This window comes from Centroberyx affinis, unplaced genomic scaffold (assembly GCF_046629955.1).
Source record: "Centroberyx affinis isolate AG114_WGS23_722 - 3 ecotype Tasmania unplaced genomic scaffold, CSIRO-AGI_Caff_v1 ptg004178l_1, whole genome shotgun sequence".
NCBI lineage: Eukaryota > Metazoa > Chordata > Actinopteri > Beryciformes > Berycidae > Centroberyx > Centroberyx affinis.
Window position 1 is genome coordinate 257,383 of NW_027281933.1, and position 12,660 is coordinate 270,042.

The 12,660-nt window shown below is 39.4% G+C and overlaps 1 protein-coding gene across 1 annotated transcript; it reads left to right on the forward strand.

Moving 5' to 3' along the window:
• Window positions 1-5,295: 5,295 nt before the first annotated feature.
• On the forward strand, window positions 5,296-10,898 carry vtnb (vitronectin b). The gene is made up of 8 exons (XM_071542775.1): window positions 5,296-5,359; window positions 5,984-6,100; window positions 7,172-7,432; window positions 8,071-8,210; window positions 9,255-9,411; window positions 9,860-10,018; window positions 10,299-10,649; window positions 10,765-10,898. Exons 1-8 carry the CDS (start codon window positions 5,296-5,298, stop codon window positions 10,896-10,898), a joined length of 1,383 nt encoding a protein of 460 aa, XP_071398876.1.
• The last annotated feature ends 1,762 nt before the right edge of the window (window positions 10,899-12,660 follow it).

The following is a 12,660-nucleotide window of genomic DNA, read 5'->3' on the forward strand; positions in this document are numbered from 1 at the left end:
GACTCTCCCGGCAAAACAGACAGGCAACCCAGAGACAAAAAGCTATCCAGCAATCTCACAGCCGACGGCCAATCGAGACCAAGACCAAGACGAAAGGGAAACAGACAGGTACACCTAGAGCAAAACACCTGGGCCAGGTAACTCACGGGTAAAGCACAGGTGAGCAGAAGCTAAGAAGCAAGCAGAGAGCTTAACAAAGAACCAGTGAGATAATGAGGATAATAAAACCGCAATTTACTCTTTATATCTCTGGTAGGGTATCAAACATTAACTCAACACCAAAGAGAGCAAAATTCTTGACAGAGAGGGGTAAAAGTAAAGGGGGAGAGAGAGAGAGGGAGAGGGAGGGAGAGGGAGGGATTGACAGACAGAGGGAGAGATAGCCAAACAATAGACAGGTTTATCACCTGAAAGAACAGAGCTCTTTCAGGTGTAACCAAAGTTCAAGTGAACATGAACGCACAGCCAGCAGAGGCCAAGGAAAGCAATAGGCAGCCACTTAGGGGCCACTACAAGGCCTTCAAATCAAAAACTGAAAATTTACTAGGTTATGATCTGCATTAAGATGACTAATACCATGAAGTATTGAAAAAAACTAGAAGCTTCACATGAAAGTAGAGAAAATATTTTAGAATTTTGTTTAAGAAGTCAAAAAGCCATTTGATTAAAAGTCACAAAACGCCAATGTGTTTCATTCTCAGAAATTCCACACTAAAGGGTGCAGTCAAATAATTTAAAGCCATTTTAAATGTAAGTTACTAATTTCATATGTAGGAACTAGTTAGATGAGACATGTGCAACCAAAAGTGACGGTGGCCAAAAAAACATTTAGTCATTATGAAAGGAACAGAAGGTGTGTGTTAATCAACACATTATACTCTATATGAAGCCCACACACATCATTTAGCAACTCATAGACATTACAATAAGTCTCTAACACACAAATAAAGGGCAACAGAAATACAATTTATCCCAAGAGGAAAAGACATACAGGACCAGCAGAAAACAGAATTAATTTCCTTATTAGCAATGTCTAATCTATTCTTAAGAAACATCACAATTTAATGATCTTACAATACAAGGACATCAATGGACTCTCTCGCTCATTTTATATTCCTACAGATCGTATTTGAGATAACGCCAAGGAATAGCTTCAATAAAGTCATAAAACACACAGCCAAATGTACTAAATCCAAACAAATGCATATGCTATATTACGGAGAACATGCGTAGCCACATCTGATAAAATTTTAATGAGGATGAGATGTAAGGCCGCCATGTCCAGACATTTTGCAATAAGTACCATGTGATACTGAATCACAACATGACACATGTTGTAACTTTTATATTTATGGAGAAGTAAGAACGACACAGTAGTTACCTTTCAGTTCCTATAAGCCTGAAAGACGTAAACTCAGCAGAACAAACACAACTCATTTTAGACTTCAGTTTGCATCATTATACACAATATTTTGTGTATTGAGTTTGCATCATGTTAAGAACACAATAGTCTTAGGTGGAAAATGAATGGTTCTTGATTCATCTATTCAAAAAGATAATGAAGTGTATGAGCACAATACCCTGTTTAGAAAATCGGTGGATAGAAACACACGGTTGACCATTCACTCCAAATTGTTTTCCATATTCCATATGGACGGTGCTTTCATGCTGAATGTCTTTCAGTACTAAGACAGCTTTGTGATCAGGAACTCCATTTAAAAAAACAAGTGGAAGACATGTAACCTTTTAACAAGTGATTACAGTTCTTAGGTCAACAGAGTCAGAATCAGTGAGTAAAGTCAGCTAGAGTTATCAAAACAATCACCAAGATACTGTGCAGCAAACAAAGACTTCATGAGCTCCACAATCCTGCCAAGGCCTTTGAGCTGAAGTTTTATCTGTTTTAACTTTGTGTGCTTTTTACAGATTTCATTGATCTGTGGAGATTTTTTATACTTGAGGAATGTTTGTAGAAGGAATCACTGCATGTCAAAACCAGTAGAGTATCTTCAGTAGAAAAAAGATGGTTCGCACTCAAAAAGGTTTTCCAAATCGTTTTATGCTATTTTTTTGTTTTTTGTTTTTTTACAAAACAAGAAGCAAGAAACATCATCCACAAACATTTCAGCTAGTGCCTTATTCAGTGTTCAGTGTTGGTGACATTCTGCCTTGTTTTGAACAGGTAGGCACAGCTGGCCAATCTGAGAGACACAATTATGTACAAGGGTTATCATAGACACTAGAGGAATAAAATAACGGTTGGAGGAGAGGTTGGCTGGACACAAACAAGATCAGCCATCAAGACCAGAAACATGGATAATGGCAAAACATTATCCAACCTTGGAAGCCACCCCAGCTCTCAGAGTGATGGGTCCAGATTTTATTGTGCAACCAGTCCAAGGGGGAAATGGCATAAAGCATCTGGTCTAATGAGCTTTTTTCAATCTTTCTACTTAAAGCCACAAGTCTCCGAGGGTTGAATGAAGAGATACGATAGATCTCCTGTGACGACACAAAATGAAATGAAACCGGGGCATATGAATGTAAATTCATTGTTATTTTTATATTATCCATTTATTCTTTATTCTATTCAGTTTCAAGCAGTAGTTATTGTATAATTGTTCTTATAGGAAGCAAAATAAGTTCCATCTAACAGAAGATCAGGTTCCACCTTTTTGTTGTGTAGTACAACATTTATGCGATCTTTCATCACTCTAAATGTATGTATGATTTTGTTATTATTATAACAATTATTGCTTTGAAAACGCTTGACAATAGGTCAGCGGATATTGTATTGTACTGGTTTAAAGGAACTTGGAAACCAAAATGCTCTGTACTTTTATTGTATTTCACCAATATAGTAGTAAAAGGTAATATACTTCCATCTATCAAGTGTCACAAAGTCTACCGGCTTCAGTCATCAGATTTACATACTTCTAAAAGCCATAAAGAAATAAATTCATTCACATGCCAAGCAGGTGGTTCTAGAGTTTAAGGGAAGATTGTTGTTCTACTCTGTGTACATTGAGGTGGAAAACCAGTGAATGTTCTTCGTATGTCCCAGGACAGTTCAGTATGTATTGATGAACATTACCTACTGTCTCCAAAAACCTAAAAAACAAAAAAAGGTTTGTGCTACCCTCTAATTTGGTGACTTTGCCCATTGATGCTTGAGTAATGATCACATCTTTTACTGTTGCACTTATTGTAAGTCTAAAAAAAAAAAAGCTCATTTGGCTGTAGAGGTTCAGGCAACATTATGTTCAGCATGAAGTAGCTTCTCACAGAAATCCAGTATCACACAGATGATTTGTCACAGGTTGTAATCATTCATAATTCATCAAGACTCAATTTTCAAACATTAGGTATAAAGTCCAGGAGGCTCCTTTCAGTCAAGCCTTTCAAACAGGCCTTTCCTTTGAAGTCAGGCAAATCAGCCCACATTAAATCAGAAGAGAAAAACTCTATAACAACAAGCACGCCTGCACCTTTGTTGCTAGGGATCAGAGGATGAATAATAAGTCAAGATAACAGTCCTACTGCCAGTCGACAGCCTCGGCTCTGGCAAGGTGGCAGAGGATTACATAACATTCACGAGACAAAGCCACGCTTTTCACTGGGCCTTCTTTACAACTCTACTTCTACCGGACTAGACATATCTCAAGGGTAACCGACCTAATAAAAGATTACGTCTAATTAAGTGACAGCACATTATTAGAGATATGGAGGCAATCCAAAGTATTAATAGCCCTCGCTAAGATATGCTGCGACAATCTCTCCTGAGGACAAAAGTCCACCGGCAGCGGACTTGCTCTCCCTGATCTGTTCTGATCATGTTTGAGGAAGGTTTTTGTTTCTGTCTATATCGTTTTTTATCAAACAAACTGGTCAAAACACAGCATCACTTTACAAAAGACAAGTATAGAATACCTTTTACACAGCATTGACTTCCTCCACCACTGTACTTTGTTGTATTGACTGGCTTTTCCACTGCTGGACTGGTATTATAGGACCTGACATGGCTCAGTTTGAATGTAATGATGATAGAGCAAGATACCAACGGAGACATTCTGTTTCTATAAAAAAACAGAGTGGTTATTGATTCAGATCTTTCAATGTTTAACAGATGCCTGCAGATCAACTGGCTGCCTGATGAGGAAGTAATAATGTTCCTGTAGTTTGGTTACAACTGGAGACCAAAAGGTTATGGAGGCTCAAGCTTTCCGCCTAGCAGTGATGTGCTGGTTTCAGCTCTGGCAGCGCTCTCCATGGTGCTGAATCCAATGATCACTTTCGATCGGTCAAGCTCCTGCTGGCCACGTTCAAAAATACTAGACCAGGAAGTCAGCAGGCTATAGAAATAATAAACATTTTCTTGCTCTTTCTCATCTTTAGTACCTCATTCTGGTTATCAGAGCCAAACTTGGAAGAAGGCCCAGTGTTTGCCTAAGGGTTGTTTTTCTACACGATGGATCAATAGAGGAAAATGGCTGTCCTGGTTACACAATGTTTGAACTCAGATGCCAATTGCCTCACTCACTCACTTACTCACTCAACCATAACTCTAACCTGCATATACAGTTTATCAACTATCCTCGCCTATCCAGACTTTTCCAAATTGTGAATATAATTAAGCTTGTCATCCTCTTATTTTACTTTATTTAGATTTTTTGGTAGGAAAATAACAGGTAATGTAATAAATTAACAGGTGATTACAAACAAATGACAAACACAGCCAATGAGCTGTGTGTATAGTAAAGTGCCTTATTGGTAGGAAATGCATGTGACATCATGGGAATACTATGAATTCCCCATCAAGGGGCATTTTGCCTCTCGCCAGGCCGTCACTGTAAATACGAATTTGTTATTAATTGACTTGCCTGTTTAAATAAAGGTTAAATAAAAACTAAAAATATGGGGAAAAGAAGCTTTCAATGTTTAGGTGCCGGATAAAGGGCAAATCGTTGCGTAGAAAGCGCACAAAAAGGCTATGATGAGCTTTTAGCATCATGTTCCTCAGATGGGCCAGAGATCAGCTATCACAGTTTAATGATTATCACAGCCAAGGGTTGACCAATCGGGAAAACAGACACCCAGGGGTCAACGGCTTCTGGTAAATATCTATTGATCATCTGCACACGGTTCTGCATCCAGAATCTATCTATCTATCTAGTTCACTGGTGTAGACAGGCAGAGCAGGACATGATTCTCTACTGAATATAACTTCTACACATTTAGCTTATCTCTTACTGTTTTTTCGTATCAAAGGTGGAATATTGTTTCAAGTGAGACGACATGAAGCCAGCAGTGGTTCTGCTGGCCTTCATCCTAGCGTTGGCCACCACCTTTGCTGCAGAGGGTAAGTCCTTCAAGCTCTCTTTTCTAATTTAACTAATCATTTGAGCTCTATGACTGTAGCTCAGAAAACATTATAAGGGCATGTTGAATCCAAAAAATAACCTGAAAAGTTGAACGTCAAGTGTCAAAGACTAAATTGTATCACTCCTTTCTTTCATAGTAATTGCACTTTTTCCTCTAATTTCTAATGGTAGACCTGAACTTCATGTGTAACACTGGCATTTGATTTTGTATCAGAATGAAGAAGAATGCCATTGTTGTCCATACAGTGCACTATCATCTGTACAGTAGTGTTGTCAAGTGTTTATCAAATGTTTTGGCTCCCAATTCCTGAAAACCAGTAAATGTAGCATCGCAATCCTCCATTTTAAGACTCATATGCACAAACACACACACACACACACACACACACACACACACGCACAAACTATTCTGGGGATATACCAACCGCTCTGGTACATGAATAGTATACTCACCTTTTTCATCAAATTATCATTCACATGTACTGAATGGTAAAGTCTGACCAAGTCATTTCTCAGCCAGAATACACTCACTTCTCCAAGCACTGTACCACCTCACCAGTGCATTTTGCTTCACACTGACACAACTAACTGCATTTCCACAGAGTCCTGTGTGGGTCGCTGCGGCACCTTCAACCCCCAGAAAAAATGTCAGTGTGACTCCATGTGTGTGTACTATGGAAGCTGCTGTGGAGACTTTGACAGTACCTGCCCAAAGAAAAGTCAGTAATATAAATATCACTATTCCAATGAATACAAATTTGGGTATTTTAATTAACTAAAGTCTTGCTTGTTTAGGGTCCTTGCCTATAAAAGCAAACAAATGTAACTACTTTTTGTATGTTTTGTAAAAGTCAAATATCATGAGTAGGGTTTAGATTTAATATTGACAAAAACTAATACTCATAATACTTTTAATAATAGTTAATCATTTTAATAATACTTTTGCGGTGAGAGCCCCCAAGTTATGGAACGGCTTGCCTGAGAATATTAGAAGGGCTGCTCTTCAATCACAATTGAAAACATACTTTTTTTAAACTCACTTTTTAAATGTTTTATTCTCCTTCTCTGTTAGCTTTTATTGTTTAGTTTATTTTTGCATTATGTCATTATTTTAATCTTTTGGTGTTAAGCACTTTGTAACTTTGTGAAGAAAAGTGCTATATAAAATTTTGTATCATTATTATCATTATCATTATTATTATTATTATTATTATTATTATTATTATTATTATTATTATAAATGCTATTAAGTCTACTTCCATATGGAAGCCCATTCCCATCACTCAATAAAATTTAAAAAATAAAATAAAATAAAAAACGACTCAATTGTGAGTTTTTTTTCTCGCAATTGTGACTTTATTTCTCAGAATTCTGACTTTTTTTCTCACAATTCAGACTTTTTATCTCAGAATTATTATTTTTTTGCGAGAGAAAAAAATTCTGAGAATTCAGAATTCCAAGATATAAACTCAGAATCGTGAAAAAACGTCTGAATTCCGAGATATAAAGTCAGACTTCTGAGAAATAAAGTCAGAATTCTGAGAAATAAAGTCACAATTGCAAGAAAAAAATTCACAATTGAGTTGTTTTTTATTTTATTGGCGGGAGTGGCGGGAATGGGCTTCCATAGTTCCAGCGATGCTTTTGTCGGGACAGAAGATAAACTCTTTTTTTTCTGTTTCACTACACAGTTACTGCTCCTTGGCTTTGTCAGGCAGAATCTAAATCAGAAACATTTCCATGTGACAGAAACTCCTATGTGACATTAAGCTCCTCCCTCTCTCCCTCAGTCGCTCGTGGGGACACTTTTGATGCACCAGAGGAAATAGACGCAGCAGTGACAATTCCCGACAGTATTCCTACTGCAACTCTCGCACCGACTACAGCACCCACCACCGCCTCCCCCCCATCCACCACCACACAGGGCCCCCCCCCACCCACCACCACACAGGGCCCCACCCCACCCACAGACCCCGACGCGCTCCCCTGCAGCGCTCGGCCTTTTGATGCTTTCCTGCAGCTGAAGAATGGGTCGATCTATGCATTCAGAGGTACGGCCTATCCAGGATCTGTTCCACTGTCTCCATGTGTCTGCTTTTGTATGTTTCCTGCATTTCTCTAACTGTGGCTTCTGGAGAATAGTTTTCCATTACCCCTTTTTTTTTCAGCTGACCCAAAAAACTCCCATAGTTGAGACAGCAATGGGTGAGCAGGCCTGCAGGCTGGTTGGCAAAAACTGGCAGGCTGACTTGACCATGAAGTGAGGTGCATGGCTTATTTCAGTCAAGCATTTGGTGCATTTCTGTCCATAAAACCACCACATAGCTCCAAAATGTCAACTTTCAGATATTATAAAAACAGCCTTGTTTTTAGCTTGACCACCATGTTTTTTTTTTTTACTTTATCCAATGGGGTTTTGAAAGGGTTTCATATGACCAAGAATTGTTTCAACCCATGTGATCATTCAGCTGAAGTTAAAACATGTGAATCACCAAAAATGGAGTAATGAGGTTTTCACACGGCAACAGCGATATGTTTTGTTATTGGTCACCAACATTACCCTTGCTGTACTCAGTCAGCTATTACTTCTATTCTCTCCTTCCATGCCTTTTCTCGGTCTCTGCATATGTTTCATTATGGGAATTAGCCTTAGGTCTTATCATAATTCATGCTCTGCTTTTCTTCCCAGGTGAATATTTCTTTGAACTGGATGACAGCTCCATTCTTCCTGGTTACCCCAAACTCATCAGGGACGTGTGGGGAATCTCTGGCCCCATCGACGCTGCCTTCACACGCATCAACTGCCAGGGCAAAACCTACATCTTCAAGGTACCATCTCTGTCTTTCTACAGACCAGACCAGAGCCGAGCCGAGGCTTTTGGAATTCAGTTGTGGATCACAGTGAAGCAGAGGTGTGACCGAATCCCAAGTCTAAATGTAGATTACCAAGTCAAGTCCAAGTCAAGTCCATGTCAATAATGTCAAGTCTCAAGTCTAAATGTAGAACACCAAGTCAAGTCAGAACAAATCAAGAGTCCAGTGTCAATTTAATATATTAAAGAAAACTAAATATCTAGGACTTTTCAGTGCAATATGCATCATGAGTTTGTTTCTATAATCAGTTTCAACTTCAATAAATTCACTCATTCCATGCAAGTTCAGAACCTGAAGATACTGAATTTAAATTCAATATCTTAATCATAACCTTCAATCTACGTCATTTACACAAACACAAGACACTTTTGTCAAGACTTTAGAAACATTTTCAAGTCGTCAAAGTACAAGTTAAGTCGAGTCTCAGGTATTCTCCTCATGCATCACATCAATTAAAATTGTGACTGGAGTCTGACTCGAGTCCCCACCTCTGCAGTGAAGTAATGCACTCTGTATTTCTGGAATGCACTTTCAATTGGGAGAACAGTGAGTGTCTTTATCAAGCTACAGGAGGCTACAGGACTTGTATTTACAGGGGGACACAACTCAATTTAGGACAGGCCAATCAATATTGCTAAACAGGAATCCAGTAACCAAAGAGCTAAGGAAAAACAGGCCTTAATTTATAAAACCTGGTGCTGCCTTACAGAGAATGCATTAGCAAAGAGGGTAAACGCAACTTGGAGACGACCGCAGGGATTTTCTGAGGATAAAATTACATTTCCTGGTTCATAATTGTGGTCCACAAAATTAGTCTCCCATTCACTGTCTATGGAGTAGAGAGATTTTCATGCTCACAAATACTGAGTGGGCTGACCATAGGAATAAAATGTATGTATCATAACTTAAACATTGTTCCATTTTATGAACTAGGCATGAGCATCATTAGTGACACCATCATGCCTCACTGCTTTGGGTTTTGGGTTTATCTTCTACCAGGGGAATAAGTACTGGAGGTTTGAAGACGATGTCTTGGACGAGGACTACCCTCGGGACATTTCAGTCGGCTTTGACAAAGTTCCAGATGACGTCGACGCAGCGTTCGCCATACCAGCGCCAGGCCACCACGGCAAAGAGAAGGTCTACTTTTTCAAAGGTATTGCGTATGGATGTTTTTATATGTTTCAGTATTTGAAATTGACCTTTTCTTGTCTTTTTACCATTCCTTTTTTACTGATCAGACAAGCATATACACACTGGCTAACCACAATGATGGACTGAGGAAAGCTTAAGCATGGTATGGTATATAAAAATGCTATATTATCTATATATTAGTATATTAGCTAGACCAGGAAGCCCAAACATTTTGGCATTGAGCATTAATGGGCAAAATGTAACATGGGCAGGAAGCATCAGTCCAAAAATAATCCTACTGGGCATTTATTGGACATTGATCATCTAGAGAGTTTCAGTGTTATGTAAGACAGATGTGAATGAATCTGGATTGTAAAGCGTTTCATTTCATAGAGGGACAAACTTGGTCTGTGGGACCTACTTTGAGCAGCCAAGAGCTAGACTATTTTTCTGCTTGTTTCTCTATTCAGGGGACCAGTATTACCAGTATGAGTTCAAGCACCAGCCTTCCCATGAGGAGTGTGTGCGCATGACCCGCTCCTCCCCGTCTGTGCTGTTCACACGCTACACAGACCTCTACTGTGACCAGACATGGGAGGATCTCTTCACACAGCTCTTTGGGGGCTCCTGTAAGACTCAGCTCTGTGTGTGTGTGTGTGTGTGTGTGTGTGTGTGTGTGTGTGTGTGTGTGCGTGTTTTAGTATTTATGTGTGTGTCACTAATCATCTCTCATTTCTTATTTACTACACAATCTGCATGCATAGCTACATTGCATAGTTAATAAGTGCAAACCTGTTTCAAAAATATCTCTCACCCTCTCTTTCTCTCCCTCTCCCTCCCTCTCTGTCTCTCTCATCATCCTCTCTCTCTATCTCTCTTTCTTTTTCCACCTCCTTCCTCCTTATTCAGTTGGCGGTCACCACAAAGGCCCTCGTTTCATCAGTAGGGACTGGGTGGGCATCAGGCCGCCTGTAGATGCTGCCATGGTGGGACGCGTCTACCTCAGCCCCAAAGCCACGCCCTCTCCTCCTCCCTCTCCGCCAACGAGGAGGCGGACCAATCGGAGGAGGAGGCCCGGCAGGAGGAGCAGAAAGCGGGGCAGGCAGAGCCGCTCCATCTTCCTGGAGGATTTGTGGAGTTATGATTGGTTCGGTGACTACAGTGACTACAGTGACTACAGTGACATCACCGACATCACCGACAGCCCCACGGAACAGTACAAGAGCGTGCCTGTTCAAAATGTCTATTTTTTCAAGAAAGGTATGTATGCTTGCACCTTACGTGCAGAAATAGGCATAAAATCAGTACAAAACATTCAGAAACTTCTTCCCTTAACAATCTCTTGATTTGTGTGTTTGTTTGCTTATGATCCCAGATAAATACTACAGGGTGGATCTGCAGACGAAACGCGTGGACTTTGCCAAGCCTCCTTACCCACGATCCATTGCAAAATACTGGCTGGGTTGCAAGCATGAAGAGTCACCTGTTGACAGAGCAGAGAAGAGATAGGCAGACTGATGAGACAGTAGTTCAGGTTGTTTGTCTTGAAGTTAAACACACCTCTTTGTGATGAGCGTCTGCCTTTAAGTAATCAGCACATTAACTGGTTAGAAATACAGCTAGTTCCTGTTATTTTTGTTGTTAAAGCATTCTCCTAAACATGATAAATACCAATAGTCTCCACTGTATATTTAGGTTGATACGTTGAAATTCTGCATGATTCAATAAACTTAAGAGATTTCATTTCTTCGAGTGTCTTAATATTCTCCCTGTCCAAATGGTATACACAGACACAAACATGCACACACACACAGAAAATATTGCATATTACAATTTGGATTATTTTAATATATATTACTGTGAATGGTTAAATACTTCAAAATAAGCCATTCACCCCCACTTTGATGAATTTGCATTAAATTTGTTATACATGCTTCAAATAGATTAGAATACCAAGAACATTAGCACAGGTAAAAAAGTAATGTTGTTATACGTTTGCACCTATATCGAAGGGTCTGTTGTGGGTTTGTTGATTGATATATTTGTGTACATTCATACACATATAAAAGCACTTTGGCAGGGTTTTTTTTTTTGCATATAGCAGTTCGAAAAATGTGTACTAACTGCAGCGTCTGCAAGGTTAGGGCACTGGATGGCGGCAGCCCCCACCCTGGGCACCAGGCTGGGACGAGCCTGAATCACTGCTGTCAGTCTGGGAGAAACTGGAGATTGGCCTGTCAGGAGCAGACAGATGCAGCAGGGTTGTGTACAAAGAGGAGAGAAGGAAGGACTGTGTTGACAAGGATAAGTTGAGGACAAGGTAACCAGCACAGAATGGGAGAAGAGGGGAAGAGATTAAAATGCTCCAGTCCTTTCACTCAGTTGGATTTAAACATCTGGGATTATGCTGCTGAAGTAATGGCTTTCTGTTATAGTTCTGCCCAAGGATATACAGGCCAGGGATGTGATCAGGACAACACAAACAGCAGAAATGAATGGGGAGAAGGAAGGGATGATAGCATTTCTCTTCTTTGTCCAAATTATCTGATATCTGTAAAAAAAAAAAAAAATATATATATATATATATATATATATATATCTCGAATGCCACATCCTAGGATAAACCCAGTGGCAGACCTCTCCAGGTCCTCTAGTTTGTCCAGCAGACAGTTATTCTCTTGGGACAGTTGCACCCTCTGCTGGATAAAAGACTCCTTGCTGTCCAGCAGGGCCAGGGTTTGATTTGTCTTCTCACATCAGCCTGTAGTGGGGCACATCAATAACTAAAAAAAACACTAATTTTACCAGCTGATCATATCTATCTATGGCCTATGACCGGGTTGGGAATGTTACTCTGAAACTGTAATCTGTTGCCAATTACTGATTACATTATTTAATGAGTAACTTAATCTATTGAATTACCCCAACATAGTAATCGAATATGTTGTCTTTCACTTTTACTTGTGGATTACTTTGTCACCAGTATCTATGTAATATGAAAGTAAACAGAAAAAAAATCAAATTTACAGACTGTAATTTGAATTACCATACTGCCATCATCTATAATCATTATCAACCATTATTTCAAGCTGTTTAAATTGGTATTTGTATATATTGTAGATAAAGTTTTATAACAATAAGGGAAGTTTGACAAAGGTGAACAGCTGAATGGACTGACAGGAAAGTAGCACTGCAGAATGAAACTTTGACGTTCTCAATTGTTGTCAAGGTAACTTCATTGTTCTGTCACACTTGTTTTGACCTCAGAAAT